This window comes from Dermacentor albipictus, chromosome 2, assembly GCF_038994185.2.
Source record: "Dermacentor albipictus isolate Rhodes 1998 colony chromosome 2, USDA_Dalb.pri_finalv2, whole genome shotgun sequence".
NCBI lineage: Eukaryota > Metazoa > Arthropoda > Arachnida > Ixodida > Ixodidae > Dermacentor > Dermacentor albipictus.
This window is the reverse complement of record NC_091822.1, coordinates 168,667,588-168,694,708: the sequence shown is the minus strand read 5'-3', so window position 1 is coordinate 168,694,708 and position 27,121 is coordinate 168,667,588. Positions and strand designations below refer to the sequence as shown.

The following is a 27,121-nucleotide window of genomic DNA, read 5'->3' as shown; positions in this document are numbered from 1 at the left end:
TCACGCGCGTAATTCGAAGACGTGGGACATCGTTCCCCACCTGCGGCAAGTTAATTTTTTCATCAACTTTCCTTGTCATTAATTTATCATTTCTTAAATTCAGTTAGTAAGCACAATTAATTTCCCCTACGTTTTTCGTTGTGCCTTTGATTGTTGGCTTGTCATGATATGATTATATACATATATAGATGTAGGCCTTCGTCACTTAACATGACGAGCTGTAGTAGCTTCTAGTCGCTTCTCTTTGGTCGCGAGCTGCTGCCATGGTCTCATCTCGCCTCTTCCAACGTCCCCCAAAGTCCGAAGCCGGCGAGATGAAATTTAGCAAGACAGCTTTTTTTTCCACATTTCGAGGTGCGACGCGCGGTGGCTATGACGAACCTTAAGGAGTGCGTGGAAAATTTTGACCACGCTGGAGCGGCCCTGCACGAGCTTCGAGGCGAGAGCGCTGGCCGCTCCACTATAAGCATGGCGGTAGAGCACACGTGACCCCTTGGAAATGCTTTGCGTGAGCGTGCGTTCTCCGTGCTTCAAAGCAACACACGTACTTGAAGCGAAGTTCGACGCCCGCGCCTACGGAAAACAGCCTATTCCAGCCTCCAGGCCTGTGAGGGATGGCGCACAGTTTTAGAACGGCACACAGCTAGGGTATATAGTGTGTGCTCTATGATGCAGACTCACAGCGCAGTCACCAGACAGAAACGGAACGGGTCTCCACTTACATTCTTCACGTCCTTGTACAGTTCCTGTGCTGTGAATGCGCGTCCATAGTAACGTCCAGCAGGCTCAATAATTCACGGCAACTCTAACGAGGGTGCGCTGCACCGATTCCGCAAAATCTTATTGTGTGCTCGCCTTGGATTCGACCAGCGCTAGAAATGGCTGCAAATGTGCGTTTGCCAATCTTTCCTTTTCCCTTTTCAGTGTCGTCTGCGAACGTTCCAGACGACGAGGAGGAGGATCCCGAAGGGCTACGGCAAGTATAGTTGGTGCATAAATATAGTTAGTGCTTGAAGGGCACGTGCGCAACAAGTTCACGTGGCCGAAGACGTCACGGAGACTCGGTGTCGGGATGTTACTGTAAACAGTCGCTGCAAACGCCGCTCGAGGCCTTCCGCAATGCTTTACTTAAGGGCGCAAAATGACGTTGCTCTAAGACACAAAAAGATATTAAATGCTTAGCGGAGTACTCGTGTTATTGCCTGAGAGAAATGTAAGGCGATAGCATCCTGGAAATACTATCGACGGACGGGCTGCCACCAAACATTCTCATTGAATGAATGGAATTGTGGAGATTTACGTGCGAGAACGACGATATGAGGGAGGCGCGCCGTGATGGTGATGCGGGGTAAGGGCTTCGGAAATTGTTTTGACCAAGTGTGGTTTTTAATGTTTACCTAACTCTATGTACACAAGCGTTCTTTTTTTTTTCTGCCCACAAAGAAATGCGGCCGCTACGTGCGGTATCGAAACTGCGACCTGGAGGTCGGCAGTGCAACGTCGTAGACATTGGGCTTGCGCGGCGGGTGGTCGCCACTGAACAAAGCTCAAGTTTCTGCGAGAAGCACTTCAATATTTCGTTCGGAATATTTTCCTGCCATTCATATCTTATAGAGTAGCCTTATTGACAACCTCAGCCTGTCGCACACTGCTGGAGTGACTGAAGTCGTTTTCCAGAAACCAATTGACGATGGAATCCACTTGTAGAACACGGAAACTGCGAAAGGTCGTGGGTTCGTCTTTGAATTCGCGGTCGCCTCGCTGCGCTACAATCTAAGCTTCGTTCTGCTGCATGACCGCTCGCTGACGTCACTTCCTCTCAAGTCTCTGCCTTGCGATAAAGAGGTTCACAGTCTTTTAACCAACAACACGCTGTCGCCGCCCAAGCGATTATACCAAGCGAGCGGCGTTTTGCTCGAGCGTTCCAAACACATAATCTGGATTATTTCTGGACATAATCTGGAGATTATTTGGACAAACCAAATAATCTTTATAATGACTACAAATACCAGTTATCGATAATTAATATTCGATATATTTAATGCAACTCAATCTCTCGCGGCATCTTCGGTCGTTGGGTTGCGCCGGTCGCGTCTCCGCGCATAGTGTCGCTGTATATTCTAGGCACTGTCGCCGGCATCGTCGAAACCATCACCTGAACACCTCGCAACAGCGCCGTCATGTACGATTGATACCCGATATAGAAATAGTGAGAGTGCGCTTGCTTTCTTGAAAAGCTCGCCTGTGAGCATTGCAAATATCTGCTAATCCACAAATGTATTTGTATTTGCTGGCCTGTCCCGGTAATCAAATCTCGTCTCGAGGCAGGCTCCGGCGCAACCAGGAGGTCCTGGCAGCCCTATGCGTATGCGGCAGCATGACAAGCGTGGCCGGTAGCATCGCCAGCTACTGGTTCACGCCGGCCGCCGAAGCCATCGCCGCCAACATGGACAGGTACGCAAGAAAGCGTCATAACGTTCACACAATCATGCGACAACTTGCTGCCGTAGATTCTCACAGCGAAGCTCCTAGAGGTAGCTCCGCAGCGTTCCTCGTCAGGCGATGGCGAAAATAGGGCGCTTGCATCGGTAGAATATACGGTCAGCATACAGCAATAACTTGCGCCGAATGTAACAGTGTAGAAGTGCTGAGCTTGGGCATAGTGAATCAGTTGAGAACGCTATAGGGCATAGTGAAGAAATTACACACTATACAGTGAAGTGTTTGCAAAGTCTTGGGTAGATTTCAGGCGGTGGCAAACCGGACTCTCCATTTGATTTCTGGAGTGTTTGAGAACTCCTTGTTTATAGGCTCTTCGCTCTCTTTGATCTTGCTCGGATTGGCATTACACCTGCGTATGGTGCTTTTAACCTGAGCCTCAATCATTCCAACAGTTCTGGTTGCACGTATACGTTCGTTTGTCCCTGACAAACTAAAATGTTGTCTGCCGGGCTTCTCTTATCGCAGCTCTTCGTTGTCCTTCTGGAGTTGGACTCTGATCACGCTGCCGGTGTCGCTGGCAGCATCGGCTTTGTCCTCCGTCTGCGTCTACTACGGCACCCTGCAAGCCCAGTGAGTACGGCCGAGGGATGTAAAGAAATAGAGGCACGGAATACACTGTAAGCGCGTGTACGATTCTGCAGACAATCCGACGTACATGACCCGTATGAAACCTAGAACCGCATCCTACAAGTTCCCAACAGGTCACAGCAAGTTTCCAGAAGTGCCAGAAGTTCCAGCAGTCGGTGAAGCCATCATTCAGACACATCGTGTTGGAGTCCTAAACACGTGTGCGTTGAAACCATCTGGTCCGTTGGACCTCAAACGAAAATGTGGATGTGCTTACTGGTAGAACCTGCTGGAACCTATAGACTGGTAACTCAATGGAAACCTGTTGGAAACATTGGTGCGTTTTTTGGTAAGACTAGTCGCAGAACTGGTCAAATGGTCTTACGCAAGCGTGTAAGCCTCCGAATTTACATCCGGTTTTCAACAGGGTTCCAACAGCTTCTGAAAGTGCACTCAGCCATCTTTTCGACGCATCGTACGACAAACCAAATCGTTTGGACCCAAACCTCTTTAGGATGAAACGCACGGTACAACGCGGCGTCCGATATGACGTGCGACCCGCCTGAAAGATGGCGGCTGTAACCTGTTAAAATCTTTATTGCAAATTTGTTGGGCGGCCTTGTCGGTACGAGCAATCGGGCGGCGGATGGGATGGGTTCTCCTCACGTGTATGTCTCGTTTTTTAAGGCTCTCACGCAATCTTCACCTCTTTTTTTCTTGTGATTTATAAAAACGTACAAATTGCAATTGCAGCCTAATTTCTGGTTGTCTTTCTTTCAGTGAGAGCCAGATCAACGAAAATGCAGAGGAACTGATCCGCTGCTACGCCAAGCTGAAACTGGGCAGACTGGAGAGATGCGAGCAAGTGCACCCGTCACGTTTGTTTCCTTCGCGCGAACCTAGATGGTGTCACATGGCAAACAAGTTTTAACCGTTCTGATTACAGTGTGACTAGCAGCGTCAGAGTTCTAGTCCCGCCGTGTTTTCCTGTCACACGTATGGCAATGCGACAGTAATGTACAGCGTTTTGCGTTGGCCTCATTTTGCCACGCGAAAAGATTTGGCGTGCGATCAGGTAGTTTCCCGTGTGGTAATAACAACGAAGCCCTGGCAAAATTTCAGCATTGTTGCGAATCAAACGATTACAAATTGTAGCACGTAACGATAACCCGCAGTCCTGGTGTGACGACGAATTTAAGATACGTAACTTTGAGAGGAACACGGGCATACGATAGCTAAATTGCTGCAAAACGCATCTTTTGCGTTTACACCGTGCTGCAGCGCAATGCAAAACACAGCACAAACAGGGTGGACTCCTTTGGGCGAAGACGGCGAGTACGATAAAAACTTGCCGAGTAATTAGCTTTTCTCTAACAGACACGGTACAAAAACGGTATTCTCTAAACAAATCGTTGTAAGCTGTTTCTACTTCGTCTACATATCAGTACATCATGTGAAAGACACTGTTATCTTTGTTGGTGGAATTAAAATTTCTTTTCAATTAGTGAAAGTGCAGTGCTTTGGAGATCACATGTACAACAAGCAATCCATTAAAGCTTTAAAATCCTCATTGATAATTTAAATACATGCGGTGCATTGAGCTTGGAGTCGAGAAGATAGCTGAAAGATGGTAGTTTTTGGGTAAAAAATGAAATAAAAATAAACCTATTGCGTCACAGTATATTGTAGACATCTTGGCTATTTAGTTGCTTTAATAGAGTTAGTCAACTTTGCAGTATATTCTACTTATCTGAGACGCGCCAAAGGAGCTGAGGGAAATTAATAATGTGTTTTAGTTTAAACTGAGTTATCGTGAATAATGGCGATGCAAACAGATAAACAAATCAGTTTCACCGGACAGGCGAAGCATTGATTGCGATAACAAATTATTAGACAGCTATACGGATTAAAGTTTGTCTTTTTTTCAGCTGCATAAAGTGCTGTCGAAATTCGACTACTAACTAAATGAACAATGTCACGCACGCACAGGCAAACGCGAAGGCATCTCGTTCAATGACACCGGACATTCACAGTCAGAACGCTGGCGTGATAAAGAGCGGCACCAGCGACGAGAGAATTGCCCTCCGTGCTGCCTATCGCTTCAACGCGAACTAGGCGCACGAGAACTCGTCGCAAACAAAGTCATCGACTGTATCCGACCGGTAGCCTTGATTAGACCGTTTAGCCTTTCCGCCGCTCCTGCGCAAATTCCCGCGCAGGTGTGAAGTTCTGTGGCGAATGCTGCAGACTCGCACCTTTCTCTCCCCTTACCTGCTCCACCGCATTCATCCCTCCATTTACATTTCTCCCTCATGTAAATTCTGTGTCTCTCTCTAAGCACACTTAAACCATGTCATGTGGGGGTGCCCTAAGCACCCCCTCCACTCTTTCCTCGAGCAAATTATTATCTAGTGAGGGGCAGTGGGAGGTTGCCTTGCGCAGCTCGAGGACCGACCATCAAGAGTGGGCTGAGAGGATAAAGGAGGGCTACTTAAAGTAGTTCCTCCTCCCACCCCATTGCCCCCTCCCCTTTAAGGACGGATAAACAAAGTTCTTCGATCATTCATTCGACCCCAGTGCAGATTGCCTCCAAGATGGGACTGGCGCGGCCTCGTTCAACTGCAGCAGTTTGAGGAGATGCGCATTAATTACACCCCCCCTCCCTCCTGTAGCGCGCGCACATCTACCCGCTCCCCTCTTTGAGAGCGCGAGAAGATGGCACGCACCCTCTCCGCCTTCCTTCCTTTCGAGCACGAGAACACACCGCCACATCCAGCCACCATACTCCTCGACTAACCCTCGCATGCGTTCGCTATCACCTACAGCACATGGCGCGTCGCCACTAAGTTATTGCATTTGGACGTTATATTGGACATGACGGCGACGGCGGAAATTCGCCTGGAGTGTCCGTATAATTGCTATCCTAATAAAAATGGTTCAGTAGGAACTTGTTCGAGCTCGCTGGCATCTGTGTGTGCGAGTGAATGATACAGCGAGAGTGTGTAGCAAGCACAACGTGTCCCAATTGTGCGGGCTACCGCTTGCTATACGACGGACGTCTTTATTTTCCTCATCCACAGAATCTTCGAACGACTAATTCTGCTGTTCTGGATCGGCTACTCTGGAAGCACAATCTGGTGTAGATTCATACACAGACAGTAAGTGCAACGTTTTGTATTTTTGGTATATATGACAACTTTGCTTTCTCACACAACAATAGAGCTTGCTGGAAAGCACGCTTTACAGGATAAAAAAAATAACGCGCAATGCGAAAAAGTCAGCATATTATTTACATAGGCGTGCAGAGGCTTGTCCTGCGTGTTTCTTTCTTCCTGTGTTGTCTGTTCCTCAGCGCCAGCGTCTTAACAAAAAACTCTCCTAATCCTGTATTGAACCTTAATGAAACATATGAAGGACATATTCCGTTTACGTCTGCTACATGTTTCAGCAGTGTGAATATGCCGTTACTTCGGTATTTTCCCATACTATGCTCCACGGCGATTCCTGAGCAACATTTTTTTTCCAGCAAAACCTGCATATGGCTAGCCTTCCGTAGTTTTTCTTTTCGGCGCCCGGCAACAGAAACGGACTTAGGGACTTCTAACAAACACATACACAATAAGTTTCATTGTTCGCGTTGTGTGTTGTCTCGTACGGGTGCAGCGCGCCAGCGCAGAAGTCAAAATGTGAAGCAGATTAGAACGCGAGCCGTGAAAAATAACCTGAAGTCAAGGTTATCGCAGTATATAAGCAGGAGAGGTATCGTCGCTAAAAACAGCTGCGTTATCGATGGGACGGACACATATAGTTCGTGCACCCGAAGAACAACATGCGTACGAGGAGCGCCGGAGGGAACAACAACGAGAATGTAAAAGGAGCCGGCGCGAAACGACCACCGACGAAGAACATTCCCGCGATGCCAAAAGAAACCACAATCGCAAGACCGGGCAACCATTCCACTCTGTGAAGATGGAATCGCAGCGAAAGTACTTTGCTGTTCGTTTGAGAGCTTTGACTGTGGCAGCTCTCGCTGCGATTCTATCATCAGAAAGTCGAATGGTTGTCATTTTTCTGTAACAATCTGCCCTTGGCGTCTACTCGAACTTTCTAGAGTGAATTAAGATGATTTGATCAAGCAACTCCTCGTCGTCAGAATCGCCTAGGAGTGTCATTAAAGCGAAGTTCCTCTTCGTCAGTCGTGGTATGGCACTGTGCTCCATTCTGTGGACTCGAAAGGGGGCTTCGAGTCGAGACTCGGGGTGGGTACTCTGGACATGGTGAAATTCCGCCATATTGTCAAATTCACCATCCTGTCACCTCCGATTGGCCTACAGCACTGGTACGGTGCCTCTGATTGGTTCAAAACGCCGCCATTGTAAAATATGAGAACATGGCGGAGTTTTGACAGCGTCCTGCTGAACAGTACTCAAATTTGCGTGGAATATGGGGAGTGGAATATGGGAAATTTTCTTTCTAAAATTACTAGAGGGAACAGTGGAGGTAGTGCGTACGGGAGCTGAAGGTACTGCGGTTTAATTAACCTACGTACGCGCTGATTACGCGTATGCGCAGAGACGTATTGCCTCCATGCGTATAAAAAAATAAGATTCCTAGGTAATTTAGAAAGATAAAGCGTTGTAAGCTGTGCAATCTGTGTGAACCCAAACGTGTTTCTGTGAAACTCGTTTGGGCTTCCTTTGTGGCTTCGTGCTGCATCCGGGAGAATGGTAATTTTTCCTTTCATGAAGATCGGTGACATCCATGCGTACTAACCGCTATTCCCATGGCAGCTGAACAACCGCAGGGCCAGAGCTCCCTATGGCAATTTTAGCAGGAAACTCTATGGCGATTGGTGTCGTTTCTTAAGGCCACGCAAAACGATATTGAGTTAAGCTGCACATCATGCTTCCGCAAGAGCAAAGCGGCCTCTCTTGACATGAACGGAGAATTGGTAAACCAGAAATGGCAAAAAAGAAACACAAAAAATTGCTGGGGGCTACGCCACTCTCAAGTTCCTGCTCCAGCTCGCCGCGGTGTTATGGATTTCGGCAGCGTCTAATTTCTTATCCATAAATAACTACATTAATTTAGTTTGTAAAGAACCTAAGGGTGAAACTAGAAAGGTTTGAGAACTTTTCCTGAGCCAGAACGGCCCAGATGCGAGAAGTGATGAACAATGGTAGAACAAGGAATTTTTATGGCATGGAACAAGGAATGGAGCAGGGGCAAAACAAACCAACGTTTCGACAAAGAAAACAGGGATAACACACCTTGTCGAAGCGTTGGCTCAAGCGACATTCCTGGTTCGTGGAATTGGTTATCACTGCTCAATACTGAATTTCCATAAACCTGTGATGCTACGTGACGCTCACGTAGAGACTCTAGTTCAGGCGCGAAGCTTTTAATACACGGAAGCTTGGCCTCCATTTCCTCCTGCACTAATCATGAACCTTTTTCAGCGACATCAATGAAAATACACCTTTGAAAGACAACTTCATCGGTCTTGACTGATTCAGTGTTGCTTTTCAGTATCGCTTTAAGAAAGAGGGTTTTCTACAAAAACTTAATTCAGGAAACTATGGCGCTGCGATTATTCAGACACCATGGGGACGATGTGTAATGCGTGGATTTTCCTTAACGTTTGGGCGAGTGGCTTCACTCGATCATGTGGCGCTATTCTTTACGCGTTGTCTAAATGTCCGAGCAATCCTAGATTTATAAACACGACGCACTGCCATAAGTCTCTTCGCACAAGGCGTAATCACTTCGAATTGTTGGACTTATAACGCAGTATTTTGTCGAACACGACAGATTTGACAAATTAGCTTGAAGTGTGTGTGAAGTGATTTTGAAGAGAAATGGAAGAGATAAGTGCAGTGCCTTAACTCTCTCTCACAGGAGGACACCTCAACAGCACTGCACGGGGAAGGGGTATGGGGAGAAAAAGATGGAGATAGTGACCGGAAGTAAAAAGGAGAGAGAGACCGGAATAGCAAAAAAAAAAGGACAATGTCGCTAGGAGTTTGCGGGGCCTACAGCCGCGCTCTGAGGTGTGTTGCTTCACAGAATTCCGTCAATGCCGAAAATGCACGCTTGGTGATGGAACTGGGAGCATTGGGGAAGAGTAGGTACTGCAGGGTGGTGGATGGCAAGCCACATCGGCGGTAGGAGGCGCACAGAGCCTCCCTCTCGGTCCCGAAGGCCGGGCAGTGACGTAGAAGATGCTCCAGTGTCTCAAAGCGCGATGTTTAACCAGATACATATGTGCTGCGCCATTATCATGCCGACTGATCCGCCAGGCTCGCACACCTCGCCAGGACTTACTCTAGTAATACTCTGCGGGAACCTCTGCGTCTTAAAGTGCTCGTCTGTAGAAGTTCGCTGTCTTGACTTCGTCCGACTCAGCGGTGCCGATTTTCGTGCTGTCTCCCAGAGACCTGACCACGTGCATCCTGGGTGGCATCGTGCTGCTGGCGTCGACGGCACTCAGCTCACGGCCGGGCGGCCGCGCGCCAGCAAGCAGCACGAGCCCGAGCCAGTTCCGGAGCAACGTGGACGTGGACGGGGACGACACGCCCGACTTCCGGCCCCACGGCTTTGATCGCGGTCTCGCCTCGTTTGCCAGCCGCCTGCCGTGGGGCGTCATCGTGATTTACGGCGCCGCGTCGGTCATCACGCGAGTCGCCCAGGTCCGTCCATCGGCCGCGGCTCAGAGCTCGGGAAAAGCCTCGCGCGCAATGCATTCCAGCGCGTTCGGCAGTCCTTTCAGAACTTCCATTGTGACGAAACAACCCGTGACAACCCACGGCGGGTGTAGCTCGGTGGCACCGGGCGTTCTCTTGATGAGAGCACGAGGTCGCGGGTTCGATTCTTGACCCCAGCGGGGCCACGTGGTGGAATGCGAAATTCCTAGTGTTTCTTAAGTTTAAGTGTCCGTTGAGAAATTGCCATTGGCCAAAGTCAGCCCGCGGAGATGTGCCTTGCGGCAACCCTCACACCGTAAGTGTTGAGTTGAGAAGTCGAACCGCAACAGTTATTCAAAACTGAAGCGGCATCTTCTTTTTCCCCTCCCATCTGAAAACCAGCAGCGAGTGCATTTATATTTTTATTTTGATAATGTTACCCAGGCGCCTGCAGCGAAGCGCTTGCTTCACCGTTTTCACTGAGACTACGTTTGTTTCGAAAGACGGTGCTGGAAGCTTGACTTTGGAAATAGGGCAGTGAATGGACACCCTAAATGAGCTAGAAATCACTGGGCCTAACCCTTGGCGGCATCGAACGCTTCCACACAGCATAGGCGAGCGCAAAAAAGAAGACAGTGACCATACGTACTGCACAAACCGCATCGTTTCTTGCGTCGATGTCGCGCTGAAATTCTTACGCTTTAACGATATCCAATATTTGCCATTTTAAAAGATAATTCTTTGCCGGATTCTTTTTTTTTTCAGCAGCGTGTATCATCATGTTACATTCCAAAGAGAGCAAAGATTCAACGCAATGTTGTGGAGATTTCTTGCACAAAAATAGTCTAAATTTACTCGAGCACTTCGTGATTACCCTGCTATTAGCGCCGCTAGCACCCGATACCAAGCCTAATTATCCGGCGGCCGTACTGACTTCGTTATAGCGAGCCCCATGGTTTTCGGAGAGGCACATTCGCGAAAAAGCACACTGTATAATATATAGCACTGATCCATTATTCTGCACCTTTAAGGCTATATAGTGGCAGTAAAATGTGCGCCTCTTGCGACAACTCCTACTCGAGTGTCACATTTAAAGGACTGCAAAACGGACCACAAAGAACTGTAGTTTGAGCCATGTCTAAAAGCTTGAGACCCCGAAGTGAAATTCCACTACTATCAATCTCTCGGCAAATCGTCACTTGGCCTGTCAAGCTGAACCATATATTCGTTGCCACGCGTTCCCAAAATGCCCGTGCATGAAAAAGGACGGAGTCCGTCCGTTTGAATGACGTAACGCGTCTGACCCGCAGACGACGGGTGTGGCCAAGGTGGCGTTCGACACCAAGTTCTGGAGCCAGCAGTCGGACCTGGTCAAGCAGGTGCTGCTCACCATCGCGTCGTCGCTCATGGCCGAGTTCATGAATGCGGCCACGCTCTGCGACGCCATCTTGCCCATGGTCGTTAGCCTTGTGAGTATAGAGACTATATAGACTATAGAGCAGTGGTCCAATCACGCCTGACCGCACGTATACAGTGTATACACCACAATGTGAACGCTATCGAGCCGCGGTTTGGAAAAGAAATTCAGAGAAGTTTGGCTTTCGCTTTGACAGCTGATGACCAACCTTGTTCCGCAAGAAGTTTTGAAATAACGTTTCACTTCACAGTTTTTCGCATTAAACCAATTGAGGCTCGATAAATTCACTCGTAGTGACCTCGCGTTCAAATCGACAGTTGTTGCGGAGTCAAGGAGCGGACATACAAGGACACACAATCGATACGCAGCAATCTTTTTCGCAGTCCACGGACACGGAGCATGACGCCCTGTACTTCGGCTTGCCAGTGGCAGTGGGCGCCTCGGTGAACACCATCATGCCGGTCTCGCTGCCGCTGGTCATGCTCCACGACATTGCACCGGTCACGCGTAAGCAGCTGGTGAGCTTCGCACATTTGGTGCATTGCGGGGCCCGTCACAGTTCTCGAATATACTTTTTTTCTTGGCACTGCGAATATGGGGAGGATCGCGCGAGCATTGCGTTTATTTCAGAAAAGCGAGACGGAATGGTGCGCGCCTGTTGAGAACGAGAGGCACCACCAACTAACGCACAACGCAACTGTCTCGATCGAGCAAACATGGCCTCTGAGATTCGCGCGCGCCGGTAACGCGCGAATCTCAGAGGCCAAGGATCAAGGCACGCCACCTTAGTGGCGTTCTGCGCAGCTGCGCCCGAAGTCGCGGTTTCGGTTCACGGCACCGGCGACCGTAGTTCGACGGAGGCGAAATGTAAACATGGTCATGGACTCAGATTTATGTAAGAATCCCAATTTCTCTTGTTAAGCAGCGTACCACATTTTGTACAACATTTGCCGTGGTCGTCAACGAAGGCTCGCGCTTTGTCAGTGTGATGTCATCTAAATAGGCCGACGCGCGGCGTCCGGCACTGAAACAGATTGGCTGCTGGGATTGGTCGCGCACCGGTTGATGTAGACTGCGAGTCCATATATACCTACGCCCTTGGGACGAGTAGCCGCGTTCCAGCTTAAGAGGAAGCTTTAGCTCGGGCCCAACTCTGACGCGGCCTATTCAAATACATGTAAAACGCAAAAACGTTTTTGTGAGATAACCGCTGGACCGATTTTAATGAAATTTGTTGCATTTGAAAGAGAAAGTTGAATTCTAGTGATTGTTGGAAGCGGAATTTCTATTTAGGGCTTGAATTTTCATAAAACGATTTTCAATTATTTGACAGTTTGAAAAAAATAGAAGAGCTATTTTTAAAAATTGATAGCTCTGTATCAAAAACATATATCGCGGTTGTGTGAACGGCATCCATTAGATCATTCAAAGCGGACAAATTCGATGTCATTTTACATCTTACGTGAATTTGTTACGTTGTTTACAAGGGTTCTGCAAAAGCTGTATTTCCATGTTAGAAAATTTTTTGAGATTCATGTGTAATATATCAATTTTGTCCGCTTTGGATGTACTATTAGATGCATTTCACAGAATTGTATTATCGTTTTTCCTTTAGGAGTTACGGAGTTGTAAACATGACAGTTTTGTTTTTTGAAAATTTCGGATTTTCGCCAGTTTTTAATAAAATATTGGCGCCCTAACTCGAAAACTCGAAACCAACAGTCACTAGATTTTAAGTTTTTCTTTTAAATGCAACAAACCTTGTCAAAATTGGTGGAGTGGTTGCCGAGAAAAACGAATTCTCTTTTTACATGTATTTAGATAGGAGCACCCGAGCTAAAGCTTCCTCTTAAGTTTGTTCAGTTACTCATTACTAACGGAGAGCGTACAATACTATTAGCACAGTCGGAAGTCACAAAGCTGAAGAGCTGTCGGAGGGACCTCCTCTCTCAACGTGAGTGAGTGGCAGCAAACCTTAAAGCACAGCTAGTGGTGGGATATCTAAGCTCAATATGCTCTACGTATGCGTTATGTAATAACTGCACAAAAGGCACCAAACGCAAATAAAATATTAAAACGCGAGCTAGAATTCGTAAGTTGTTACCGTATAGATATGTAGTTCTCCCGCACGATCGTCCTTGCAGATCCTGACAGGAGCCTTCGTGAAGACCGTGGTGGTGGCCATCATTCTTCTCTCGATGAACACCACGGGAGAATACGTTTTACACAGCAACAAGCAATTCAACAACTCCGCCGAGAGTCTGCAGACATTCCTGCTGCGCTAAACCCACTCTAGAGAGACCGCGGGGACTGCGACATGGTTTTCTTGATTTCTTTCTCATTTTTTTTTCACAGTAAAGCGCAGGCTGACATATAGTGAATAAAACGCCTTATTCGACGGCTAAAGCATGTTGACAGGTAAAACAATACGTTGTGCGCTTGAGCGTTCCTCTCACATGTAGACATTCATTTACGACGGTCAGGCAAACAGAACTCTGAACACGTACCCAAGGGACCATGAAAACTATCTGAAAGGTTTCACATGGCTCACACACCGTAACAGATTGCCGGGACTATGCATGCAAATCATAGTTGCAATCATGCAACTATGATTAGCATGCAATCAAAGGGATATGCCATGCGCCAAGAGAATCATCATCATCAGCAGCAGCAGCAGCAGCAGCAAGCAAGCAAGCAAAAGCAAGCAAGCAAGCAAGCAAAGCAAGCAAAGCAAAGCAAAGCAAGCAAAGCAAAGCAAGCAAAGCAAAGCAAAGCAAAGGAAAGCAAGCAAAGCAAAGCAAAGCAAAGCAAAGCAAAGCAATGCAAGCAAAGCAAAGCAAGCAAAGCAAAGCAAAGGAAAGCAAAGGAAAGCAAGCAAAGCAAGCAAAGCAAAGCAAAGCAAAGCAAGCAAAGCAAAGCAAAGCAAGCAAAGCAAAGCAAGCAAAGCAAAGCAAGCAAAGCAAAGCAAAGCAAGCAAGCAGTGGCGGCGGCACCGCCGCCGCCGCCGCCGCCTATCTTATATTCACTGCAGGACAGAGGCCTCTCCCTCCTGCGATCTCCAGTTATCCTTGTCCTGCTCCAACCAATTCCAGCTAGCGCCTGCGAATTTCCTAATTTCGTCGCTCCACCTAGACTTCCGCTATCCTTGACTGCGCTTCCCTTCTCTTGGCACCCATTGTGTGACATTAATGGCCAAGCGGTTATCTAACCTACGCATTACATGACCTGAGCAGCTCTATTCTTTTAATCTTAATGTCAGTTAGAATACCGGCTCTACCCGTTTGCCCTCTGATACAAACCGCTCTCTATTAGCTATTAGCTATTACAAAATCAGCTATATTTATACATCCTTCGCTGCAACCAAGAATGTTACGAGAAGGCAGTTCCTGCCTTTTACACATATAACCGAAGCCAGATTCAAAACCATGCATGTTTAGAGTGTTGAAAAAACAGCGCTATCTTTTACAAGTCCCGCATCGTTAACCTGCATGACGCCCCGTATTACATTGGAAATAGGAAGGCAAAAATAACAAAAACGTAACTATAAAACATAAAAATGAGTAATTAATTGCACATTGCCTAAGTTTCTAAATACCAGCACATACAGCTTAACGGACGACTGCAAACAGCAGACAGAATGAATTACTGATTGGTAGCGCACACCAAAAGATGCGTAGTATGAGCCATATGAGTACTAACTTGCAGGGATGGTGAGATCACTGTGACCACTGTGACTATGAACAGCAGTTCATGGCAAGAATCACTAATTTGTCAGTCACTGTGCAACGAGTAAAGAACATGTACTTCTGAAGTGCAGCTGCTCCGCGGTACAATGTAATAATGAACCTCACTGACAAAAAACTAGCAAGTTGAAAACATGTCACTCGCACGAAGACACTAAAACCACGAAACTCAAGCTATACAGTTATTGGTTTAATTTTACCGATGGTTTGTCATAGTACCAGTACAGTCAGATATGTATAGAACACGTCCATACATCTTCACTGCAGTAAAACACGTTGTGGGGATAGTTGGTGCATAGCTTTCAAAAAAATGAAGCGCCAGCAGTAACGGCACACAAAGAAGGAACAAAAGACAGGAAGCGCCGTGTCCGGTCTTTTGTTCCTTCTTTGTGTACCGTTACTGTTGGCGCTTCATTTTTTGAAATCGTCACTGCAGTACAAATTTTATGCTATGAATTGTTGAACGTTTATCGCAGCCACCGAAACTGACGAGAACATATCGTAAAAACTTGAATTAAGTATTTGGCAGTGAAGCGTTATCAGAAAACCTTTTAAACTCGAGTAAACACATTGCACTTCCTTATGTTTTAGCGATGTTCGGTGTAATAAATATATGGGTATGCTGCTGTATAATGCTACTGTAAAGCCCATTGGCAGACAACAATTATGCATTGCAGCGAATAGCTGGGTCTGTTAGTCGGTATGATTGTTGCCCACTAGTGGGTGTGTAAAGAGAGCACGAACAGAGATGAATCATGAGGGAAGAACAACGGCTTAAAACACCACACCAGAAACACCTCTGAGTGCCTGTCAGTACACTTATTAGACGGTTCAGTGCTCTTACTCTGATCGGTGACGACGTGTACGCGCGTGTGCATTTAAGGAACTCTTACTGTAATACCCGTGAGAGTTAAAGAGAGCCCCCTTTCAATCTCCATATGCTTCACTGCAAGTTGAAAACGCTTCACGGCAATGCACATTGTATAATTCACCGCATTACAAGTCTGTATTGTGGTGAAGATAAAGGAAATGTGTCGACAACCTCTAAGAAACACATGCAAGACCCTTGCCCACGTATTTATTTATTTATTTATTTATTTATTTATTTATTTATTTATTTATTTATTTATTTATTTATTATTACACTCAGGGCCAAAGGCATTAAAGAGGGGAGTGGATTCATTTGCAGCAAATGAGCAAAAAACACAAATATAAGCAGTTAGAACGTTGGATTACAAAAGCTTGTGATATTACAGTTTTAGCTAAGGTAAACAACAACAAAATGTTTCAATTACACAATGCTAGCTAGAACTGCTCAAAATCTTTGGTTATCGTAAATGGATACGACTTCACCAGGAAGATGGTTCCATTCCGTGGATGACCGCAGAAAAAATGACTGCAAAAAAGTTTTAGCGTGACATGATTCAAGACCAACTTTATAACGGTGGTGGATACGAGGCGATACGTATTGTGGCTGCAAAATGAAATCATTGCGGAGAGTTGAATGATGGTATAATTTATGAAAAAGGATTAAGCATGTAATTTTACGACGAGAATAAAGTATGGTAAGTGCACGGTTGCTTTTCATGACAGACAAAATTGCAGTTCTGTTGTAATTACGCAAGATGAAAGGAACTGAATTATTTTGCCTAAAGAATTGATTAGTTTGTCAATGGCAGGATCCCAAATAGCGCATGCATATTTAAGTTTCGGACGTGTAGTATTTTTAGGGATGAAGGGGCAGTTGAAGAGTTACGGCGTACGTAGCCAAGCATCAGGTTAGGTTATGTTACCCACGTAGTGGGTATGAACATTGCACGATAAATTAGCAGAGATATGCACACCTAGGTATTTATAAGAGTGAACTAATTCCTAGGGAACATCATTTAGATAATATGTACGCATGCTATTAGTTATTCAGGATACACGCATCACATGACATTTGCCAATGTTTAGTTCCACTAGCCAATGTTTCCATGAGTTAGCTACACTGATTTAATGAGATATGTAAGGTGGTTAGCATATTCCGCGTTAGTGATTTCACGAAAGATAACACAATCATCAGCAAATAAGTGAATGTTAGTTGACAGTGAGGGAGGGAGGTCGTAAATATAATCAAGAAACAAAAGAGACCCGAGTACTAAACCTAGAGGTACGCCGGAAGTTACGCTTCGAAGTGGGGAGTTATGGCAGGTGGCAGTTACAAACTGTGAGCGATTGGATGGGAAGAATTCAATTCACTTCAGGATGTTAGCGTCAAGGTTCAACTGACTTTAAAGTTATCCTCATCAAATGCTTTAGTCAAGTCTAAAAAAATGCAATCTGCAAATGACGAACGATCGAGACCAGGATGCAATTTGTGCATAAAGATTGCAAGCTGAGTTTTCATGAAAATGTTTTTCTATATCCATGCTGAACTGGTGTGAAAAATGCAGTGGATAACACGAAGTTAAGAAAATGTTTGAAAATTATGTTTGAGCAATTTACAGCATGTGCTTGAGAGTGAGATGGGGCGATAATTAGCTGTTAAATTCTTGTTACCTGACTTATGCAGTGAAACCACCTTCCCCATATTCCATTGCCTAGGTTAAGTAGATGTATCCAGTGATTGCTGAAAAAGTTTGGTTAGTATAACTGAACTAACGACGTCTGTATTTTAAAGAAATTTTGAGTTAGTAGACTCGTAACCAGGCGATGAGTGTTCGTTCAGGGAATCAATTAGTTTAACAACGCCAGCCATATCCACGATCACTGGAGCGCAAATACATAATCATACTGGCGAGTAGAAGGTAGGCGGTTATTGTAGGGGACAGAAAAAGTTCGCACAAATTCATCATTAAGGGTGGCGGTGCACTGTCCCTTAGGTATGCCTAGTGAGTCTTCGAGAGTTAGGCGCTCATCATGTAAGGGGTTGATTACACCCGAAAACTTTTTAACATTAGTCTTTAACATTGATGGAAGTACGTTAGATAGAAAGTTATATTTAGCATTTTTAGTTCTGTTACGTAGGTGTCGAATGCGGACTTATAAGCAGACCAGCGTGTGGCAGTTGGCGAGTATTCTGCGCAGCGATATAGGCATTTTTTGCGGTTACATAGGCGCTTAAGATGGGATTTGTACCAAGGAGCATCAGAAATGGAAGTAATGATGCAGGATGGAATGCAAGTTTCAGTTACTTCCTGAACTTTAGCGGTGAACATGACGCAATTTTGCTGAAGTGAACAATTTTCGAAATTCGGTAGGAAAGTGTCTATAAATGCAGTTAATTCATTATTATGAGGGTAAGGTTAGTGTTTTCGGAAATATGTATAGTTTTCCTGATTTTAACTGGTTTGGGGGTTGAAGCATTAGTTGAACCTGCAAGCAGGCAGTGATCGCTTATACCAGATGGGTGTGGAATCTCCGAGATTGTACCAGGGAGGGATGTCAAAACCAGGCAAAGGGTGCTTGCGGCATTAGAAGTTACCGGTGTGGATGTGTTACTAGTTGTGACAATGAAAAAAACTGAGCACAAATCTAAACACTCCTTAGCTTGTGCCAAAAACGGAGAGAGTGAAGAAGGTTGATCATTCCAGGTTATGTTCCAAAGATTAAAATCGCCCTGAAGTAGGATGGGAGATGAAAGAAATCGCGTGCAAACAAGGTTTGTACTGTCGTGTCGTGTACCGTCATGGAAAAACGTAGGTTGTGCAGAGGGTGAGTGATAGCACACACCTACGCTGACATTCTTGTGACCAAAAGTTACGAAACCAAGACAGCCTCTAGATCGTCACTCGTACAGACAAGAGAAGATGGAATGTCATTTGAAATCGCCGAAAGGATGCCACCTCCTCTGTGGGCAGTACGATCGCAGCAGTGAACACGAAATTGCACAGCACCGTAAAATGCTTCTGTGTCAGTGACATGCGCAGGCAATCAGGTTTCAGTAAGTGCAATGATTTCTGCAGAACGTGTGTCGATTGCAGAAGTTAATCATATTTGTCGGAGGCGCTTCTGAAGTTAGAATATAAAAGTGAAACTTAAGTAAGCTCGCCGAGCGAGATGTGTTCATATTTACCTGTGCGCGTGGGAAACTACATGCTTGTTAATTTAGTTGAAACACGTTGGCGGGCTAGTTGGTTTGAATCCATGACAGCATATGTAAGCGCTACTGAAAGAGAGGTAGGAAGAAACAGACACACCAGACAGTGCTGACTCTCTGTGTCTGTTTCTTTCTACGTCCTCGTTCATGGGCGTTTACACATCATATGATTGTTAAATGTATTTATTTATTTATTTATTTGTTTGTTTATTTATTTGTTTTTTGTTCATTTATTTATTTATTTATTTATTTATTTATTTATTTTCAACTCACTGTAAGCCCATGGGGGTTATTACAGGAGCGGGTGAACAAACTCTGACACATGTAGGTACATTTGCAATCCTGGCTTTTGTTTGTCTGTTTGTTTGAGCCAGAAAAGAAATACCGAGTAGTTGGGAACAAATACAGAGACACAAACAATATCAATAAGTAAAAGAAAGGGCTGCCTTCTCGGCAAGCTCAAGAAATTCGGGAAACGTTGCCTGCGCAGTGACACACGAGTTTAGTTAATTCCATTCCCGGACGGCTTGCGGGAGGTAGGGGAACAAGAACGCGTTATTATTGCAGGAAAACCCTTCTAGTCTACTTAGGTGCACCTTACGAGTCCGACGAATAGAGTTAAAGTTTATAGCCTGAGTAGTTTAGCTTGAATAAGTTGTGGAGTGGCATGCACAAAAACTTCATACGCTGCAGTTTCGCTCGGCTTCCCAGTGTGAAGGCCTGCGCATTGTGAAAGCTCGGTGGGTGAATCGGTACGCTTGTACCGGTTATAAAAGAAAACGGACAGTTTTCCTTGGAACCATTTCGAGTGTGCGGATGTTATTTTTCGCGTGTGGAAGCCAAAATATATTCCCATATTATAAGACCGGCCGAATAAGCGTGACGTACGCAAGGCATTTAGTTTCAAATGCCGAATGACGCAAGACTCTCTCGAGAAACGAGAAAGAACGGTTTCCGAATTGCGTTCCTGGCAGTCCACGTAAAGTCGCAAGAAATGACGAGTCCTAAACAACGACGCTCGGAAACACTAGGGATGTTGGCATTGTTAATAAAATGAGAATAATCTAATTTTCTTTTTTTCTTTGTAACAGACACTGAAACCGTCTTTTTTTTTTTTCAAATTGATTGGCACCTGCCAATCTTTGCACCACTGCCCAACTTTATTTAATGCGTTATTGAGTTTAATTTGGTCATCAATGTTCTGGATTTCCTGGTAAAGCGCACAGTCATCTGCAAACAGTCGGATTGTAGCGTTAACTTCTTTCGCAATATCATTTATGAAGAGTAAAAGAAGGACGGGAGCCAGAACAGCGCCCTGAGGTACACCGGAGACAAGTGGCACAGGATCAAGAAAATGGTCCCCAAGATGCACAAACTACCTCCTGTTGGACGAATAATCACTTACCCAGCAAGTCACTGGCCCATCTCTGAGTATGTTCGTAAGCTTGAAAATTAGTTTCGCATGAGAGACGAGGTCAAAAGCTTTTGATAAATCCAGAAAGAGCATATCAATTTGAGACTAGTTGTTAAGGTCTTGTGCAAGGTGATGAGTGATTTCTATTGGTTGAGTAACAGTGGATAAATCACTAGGGAAGCCGTGCTGGTTTGGATGAAGGATATGATTAGTTGCTACAGATTCTGTAATGAACTTCAATATAATATGTTTAAGCATTCTACAAGTCAAAAATAGAGGCCAGTAGTTTGCTGGCGATGAAATTGTTCCTTATTTATGAACTGGAACAATTTTAGCAATTTTCCACTGTGCTGGGGGGCTGCTTTCACGTATTTATTTTGAATATATCAGATGCCAATACTTGCTGATAGGTTCTGCATACCGTTTTAAGAATTCGTGTGAAATTCTATCAGGGCCGCTGCATTTTTTGTACGTTGATATTTAATAACGTAGAAAATATACCAGTTTCGGAAATAATTGGAGAACCAGATGGTTTTCTCTGTTGATTACCAAAGGCAAAAATGGGTATGGGTAGTATGGGTAGAGGTATGGGAATGGAACATCTACATAATGAGTAAACACCAACTGCAAGTAGTTACTAGAAGCATCTGCTGTGTCCTTAATTCCCCACGGGGGACGTTACGCGGGTGCTGTTTTGAGAGTGAATGTAACGACAACATTCGTTAGTTAGTAAGTGAACGTTTACAAGTTTATACGGTCAATAAAACAACTATCCTTACTTCGTATAACTTTACTAATGTGTTATTGCAATCGGTGCTCTGCCTTTTGGGCAAAACAGCCACTTTTTTTTTAATTCAATCTTTTGTACTACTATTACTACTACTACTACTACTACTACTACTACTACTACTACAACTGCCACTACTACTACTACTACTACTACTGTCTTAGTCTGGTGATCTAAGCCAGGACCAATACCTTTCCAAGGCTGTCGCTGTGCTATCTAACCAGGATGCCAGCAGATCGCAGGGCGAGGGCGAATTAATCGACAACTTGAACCATAGGGACCGTGAACATGGTATCAGATCCCGAACTCAGAGACAGCGCTACCTGGCAGCTTTGAATTCGAACTTGCTCTTGTTTCTTAGTGGAACGGTCCAACCCACTCTGGATGATATCAGGTGATGATCGAAAAGACTGTTGTGATTTCTTTTATGCGAAGCATATTACTAGAGCTCAACCCAGCTCCTCAGGCGCGGCGGTGTCGCCTTCAATACCACGTGACACCGTGACATCACGACAGAGGAGAAACGGGGCTCCAACTCGCGCCGTCGCACGAGAGCTCAACCCAGCTCCTCAGGCGCGGCGGTGTCGCCTTCAATACCACGTGACACCGTGACGTCACGACAGAGGAGAAACGGGGCTCACACTCGCGGCGTCGCCCCCCGCATCGGACGCGGTGAGCGTCGAGCAACGCAGCGTTCGGCGCGACAACAAAATGTGCGCCTGAGCAAGCGCCGCACGCCTGAGCCGACGCCGACGACACCGGCTTTTCTGCGACACGAGCTCCTTAACGCTGTCGCGTTAAAATAAAGGCTAGTATGCTTCGCATCCTGGGCTTAACCTTAGCTAAGCCACAGCCATTTTTTTACGGTCTTCTTTCATTAAAACTGCACGAGACTTCTCGATACCTCTTCCTCTTCGGTAGGAGGACTGCCTTACTATGGCGAATGAGTTGTGCAGAAATTCGCAAGGTGGAGAGGAATTCATGAATCCGCAAGCCTTCGTAGCTTCGATCGTGCACTATGCCATGGGGTGGACGACAATTTTCTCCTTTCAACTGCTTGGCGTATTCGCAGCTATGGATAAATATGCCGTAAACGTCGACGGGAAAGAGGAAGAAGCCGCGCGTTCCACGTCAGCCCCCGTCCCGCCATTGGATTGGAACGATAAGGATATAACGGCGTGAGCTCCCTTTAACTCTGCAAGCCGAATCCTCTTTTCTGACAAGTATAGTCGAGCATGCAAGCGGGCCACGAAAGCAAGAAGGCGGGCAAGCCCCAGCCGAGGAAAAGTCGCTCGCCCAAGGCCCGAACGCGGGAAGGTTCTCTCGCGGAGCAGCTGCCGGGATACCTTCCCAAGGGCCGCGTATCGCCCACGAGCTATGTTCCTCCGACGCCGCGCTCCGCCGGACAAGCAACGGAGGAAAGCGACTCGCCGCCGCGCAGCGACTTTCGCACGGATTCGCCGAGGAAGCTCAGGGACATATCGAGCTATTGCGGATCGCCCAGTGGCTTGGCTTCACCCAGCGGCGGTAACAAGGGACACGCGTCGCTCCACGGGCGGCTACGGTCACCGAAGCACTCGGCTGAAGAGGCCGCCAGAATGTCGCCCGGCCAGTCGCAGGTGGAGTCGCTGAGAGATTCGCCCGTGTTGTCGTCTCTGGAATGCGCCTCACTGGCCACAGAGGGGTCCCAGTCTCCCAGGTTGGAGCAAACTCTTGCGGCCAGTGGTCGCGGCACGCCAAGCAGTCGCGCTTCTTCCAGAAGGCGCGGCGTATCTGCCGGTCGCGTGAGTTGGCAGCAAGAGCGCCCGGGACACCGCGCGAGGGCGACCGCTTGCGACGAGGGCCGAGCGAGGGCGCCCTCATTCTATCGGTGGCTCGTCAGCCGCCTGCCGTGGAGGTCTCGACGCAGGGGCATGGCCCAGGAGGGCGGTCGGGATGCCGACGCCGAGTCGCCCGCACCCAGGTCACGCACCAGCGAGAGCAGCAATGCGCGAGCGTCCTCGAAGGTCACGAGCAGCGTGTCCGGCCCGGACGCGCCGGTCATGGCCCGGTCTTCGCTGCGGGCCGACTTCTGTACCGCGCTGCTTGCGGTCGCGGTGGTGGTCTTGGCGACCTCCTTAATATGGGTGTTATTCGCGGGTGGTGGCGACCGGCACACTGCTGCAGCGACGGCTCAGCGCTGCGTCACAGAGACCTGCGTCAAGTACGAGAAGCTGCTGTCTCTGACTATGGACGAGGACGCACGACCATGCGACGACTTTTACCAGTACGTGTGCGGGTCGTCGATACGCATGGGTAAAAAGCCGATCTGCGAGCAAAACTGGGCCAGGTTCCTGAACGACGTCGCCAGGCGCGTCACGGCGTTCGGCGCGAGTATCGGGTCACGCGATTCGGCAGGTGTGTTCACGAACAACGCGCCCCGTGTGGAGAACAAGGCTCTGACCAGCATCCAAGCCTGCCTCTCCCCCTTGGAGCGCGACAACGTGCAAGAAGTGAAAGACGTTTTGGCGGCTGCGGGCCTCCCGTGGCCCGATCGCATCGCTCGACCGGACGTCCTAGATTCCATGTTTTTCATGTCGCAGCGCGTGCACCAGGCAGTATTCGTAGACGTCATAGTCAGCGCAGAGGACAACGAGCGGAGCCTGGAGTTGATAAGCGACGACCAGTTCGAAAGCATGTACCAGAGAATAGGCGAGCACATGACCACCGTGCATATAAGAAGCCACTTTCGCGCAACGTACGAAAGCTTCGCCTCCAACCGCGAAAAGGTGGACCACGAGCAGCGCCAGGAGCGGCTCTACAAGACGTTTTTGGCGATGAAGAATTCGCTGGACGATTTGATGCAAGTGCAGGATGCCAACAAGCCGAGCGGGCCAGACCCAGCGGCCTTCCTGTCAATGACGCCGCCAGTGTCGGAATCGCGTTGGGAAGCCACTTTGTGGCGCTACCTGAACGCATCGCTGCGCTCTTTCAGCGTCATCATCGTCGAGAGGGTTGCCCAGTTCAGGGCGCTGTTCGCTCTATGGCGGCAGCATGGAGAGGAGGACATGGCCGACTTCTTGGGCTGGTTTGCTGTTCAAGTCCTGGTGCCGTACACAAACCGACGCCTCCTGGACAGCTACTATCAGTCGGAATCGGTGGCTGGCGAGGAAAAGCGCAAGGACTGCGTCACCTTCGCCTACCTGGCGTACGCTTTCGCCTTGGACAACTTCTTGGTGCACGACGTCGCTTCAGCTGTACAATTCGCGAAAGACCTTGTAGACCCTCTAGCGGGGTCTTTCCGCAGGCTGCTCAGCTGGAACGGCTCTTCTCTGGTGGGCGACGCGTTTCCGCCGCCCAACGGAACCCGCCTTCCAGCGGCGTTCGACATCGTGAACGCGTCTCGGGAGGCCGCCGTGCTTCACCTGTACGACGACTTTCCCGATGTCCATCCGGAGCAGCCACTTCGGAACGCGATAGCGGTTGCGCGCTACATGCAGGGCCGGCAGAATTTCACCACCACCTACAAGGCCGCCGACGGCGACATGTTCGACGGTTTCCATCTCAATCCCCAGCTGCTCAGCTATCCATGGTACGCGAGAGACGCCCGGCCGGGCGTCCTGCTGGGAGGACTGGGCAGCCGACTTGCGGGCGCGTTGTACCTGGACTTCGTCGGACGGCGCCCGAACCCAGACGCCGTGTTACGGGAGAACTGGCGCTGCCTCGGCTCGGAGAACGCCGACGAGTACAGCTACACCGACCTGGTGGCCGCGACCGCTGCCGTCGCCGTCGTCTGGGACGTCTTCCGGGACGTCAACGAGTCGCGGCGCGGCCCGTTGCAGATGGCGTCCTCGCTCGAAGTGCCGGCCCCTCACTCGGACGCCACGCTGCTGTTCGCCTTCTACTGCTGGCTGACGTGCGGCGACCAGTGGGGTCGGGCCATGTGCAACGTGCCGCTAAAGCACAGCCCCCACTTTGCCAGCGCTTTCGGGTGCCCGACAGGGGCGCCCATGAACCCGATTAACAAGTGTCGCATGATTGTCTGACGATTATGTCGCGCTGGCCGCGGGGATATTTCGCAACTGTGCCTGCCACTCTTGCGAAGCACACCGCCATGAAAAAGAAAAAAAGTAATGACAATGGCAGCTGTAGAAAGCTTTACTCAAGATTCCTTTTTATTGCGTTCGCTTTTCCTACCTAATGTCGTTAAAGTGTACACTCATTTCAAGTACCGTTTCATGCCCTTTCATGGGACTGTATGTCGCCACGTTTTCACTGCGTTATGCAATCAATGCAGCAAGCGCTCTTTTTTTCGTGAATTACTGCGCAGTCATTAGCTGCAGTGAGTGCGCTGCATGGACAGAGGTTCCTGTTGAGAAGTGTGGTTATAAGGCATTTTATTTATTTTTTAAAGAAGTCTTGTTCTGATATTGTGCCATAGCAAACTACGCGTATTTTAAACCCGGAAATTCTTTATTTTGGGCAATTTCTTGACGACGCGCAGGATTGAAGCAATTCATGTACGCGCTTATCAGCAAATATACGACATGCACGATGTACTTCAACGCAAAGTGGCACTCATCTTTGGAATGGCGTCGCTCTCGCATAATAAGGTTGCTGCACCGAAAAAAGAAGAAACAAAAACTAGGATCTGCAAAAAATTTCTACTTCATTTCTTTACGCTAACTTAGTTTATCAAAATTCTTGATATTTTCATTACACTTCTAAAATACAGTTCTGTAGTCCCACGCTCCACTATTTAAATCTAGTTTCGCTTTACATCTAAGCATACGGAAAACCGCCTGCTTCTTTGCCTATCCGCCATAGTGGGTATGAGCCACTGTCTGGGATACAAGACAAGACAAGACAAGTCAAGACGAGGCTGCACTACCTGCATATATGAGCTCCGGTTACCGCATGGAAGTAAATCCGTGCACGACGTGTTCATCGTGCACGGATCTTCGATCGCATGCAGGCTTAAGTACTTGCAGCTACCGCAGACACCAGCGCCAGCGTTCTCTCTACGAATTTTTGTGGGAAACTGAGTTGTAGCATCTGCAGAAAAGAGGACGAAGAGAGAGAGAGAGAGGGGGGGGGGGATAAAGAAGCGGTATGTTCGTGCAGGCGCGCGGCCAGCACCACTGAGACAAAGGCGTTCACACTGGCCAGTCGGCCCTCAAGCAACGCACAAGTGCCTTCGCAGCCTTGTAAGCCGCCGGAAGAATGTTATACAGACGGGCAGACAGATACCGGAGAGTGCGTCGAGTATGCTTAGAATTGTAATCGCATTAAAAGCGAGATAAAACTTTTGCGGCAGCGCTCCTCCAAGGAATGCACGCTGTGGACGCTCGCGAGCACGTAATTAGAGCCGTCACGCGACGCGCACAGTGGCGTAGCAACAGGGGGGGCCGGGGGGCCGTGGGCCCAGGGTGCAAGGGGCCAGTGAGGGAGGGGGGGGGGTGTCATATACGTCTGAAGACACCCCTCTTTCCGCCGGCTACACCCAGCAGGGGGGGGGGGGGGGGTGACAGAAGACCTAAGGGCCTCGGGTGCCACGTGACCTATCTACGCACGCCACTGGACGCGCATCTCGGGTGACGTTCCCGTTGGTCGCCAGAAAGGGCGCCCATGCACCGCCCGTTCACGAAGCCCACGACCGTTCAAACTTCACGATTGCGTACGCTTCCGCGCGGATCACTGCCGGTGTGAATTCGGCGCAGTGCACCGATTACGGATGTCTGTCGCCGAACCTGTTACGGTTGACGTGTAACACCCCGAGCAAGAAGGATGCTCGAAAGACCCTGCTCAACCGAAACGGCGGATGGATTCCTAATTTGCTATGGTTGCCTCGAGGGGTACCCGCCAGCGGGGCCAAGCTGGTGCAACGTTGCCTAGGAAAGCGGGAACAGCCGCCAAGCACCGAAGGAAAGCAGTGCATGTCGCGCGAC

The 27,121-nt window shown here is 47.9% G+C and overlaps 2 protein-coding genes across 4 annotated transcripts in view; one reads left to right on the top strand and one right to left on the bottom strand.

The window, feature by feature from the left end:
- LOC135910651 (uncharacterized) overlaps positions 1–13,598 on the top strand; it is a 33,099-nt gene extending 19,501 nt beyond the window's left edge. The window contains exons 10-18 of one of the 3 annotated variants that reach the window (XM_065442672.2): positions 925–976; positions 2,329–2,454; positions 2,968–3,072; positions 3,850–3,930; positions 6,150–6,227; positions 9,503–9,758; positions 11,063–11,221; positions 11,553–11,687; positions 13,314–13,598. In XM_065442672.2, the coding sequence (XP_065298744.1) occupies positions 925–976; positions 2,329–2,454; positions 2,968–3,072; positions 3,850–3,930; positions 6,150–6,227; positions 9,503–9,758; positions 11,063–11,221; positions 11,553–11,687; positions 13,314–13,454 (1,133 nt within the window). In that variant the 3' untranslated portion in view covers positions 13,455–13,598. Of the gene's footprint in view, positions 1–924; positions 977–2,328; positions 2,455–2,967; positions 3,073–3,849; positions 3,931–6,149; positions 6,228–9,502; positions 9,759–11,062; positions 11,222–11,537; positions 11,688–13,313 lie in introns of all 3 variants that reach the window. The other 2 variants (XM_070534408.1, XM_070534407.1) reach the window with 2 other exon arrangements.
- LOC135900901 (uncharacterized) overlaps positions 1–27,121 on the bottom strand; it is a 435,375-nt gene that overhangs the window by 38,811 nt on the left and 369,443 nt on the right. The window lies entirely within an intron of this gene.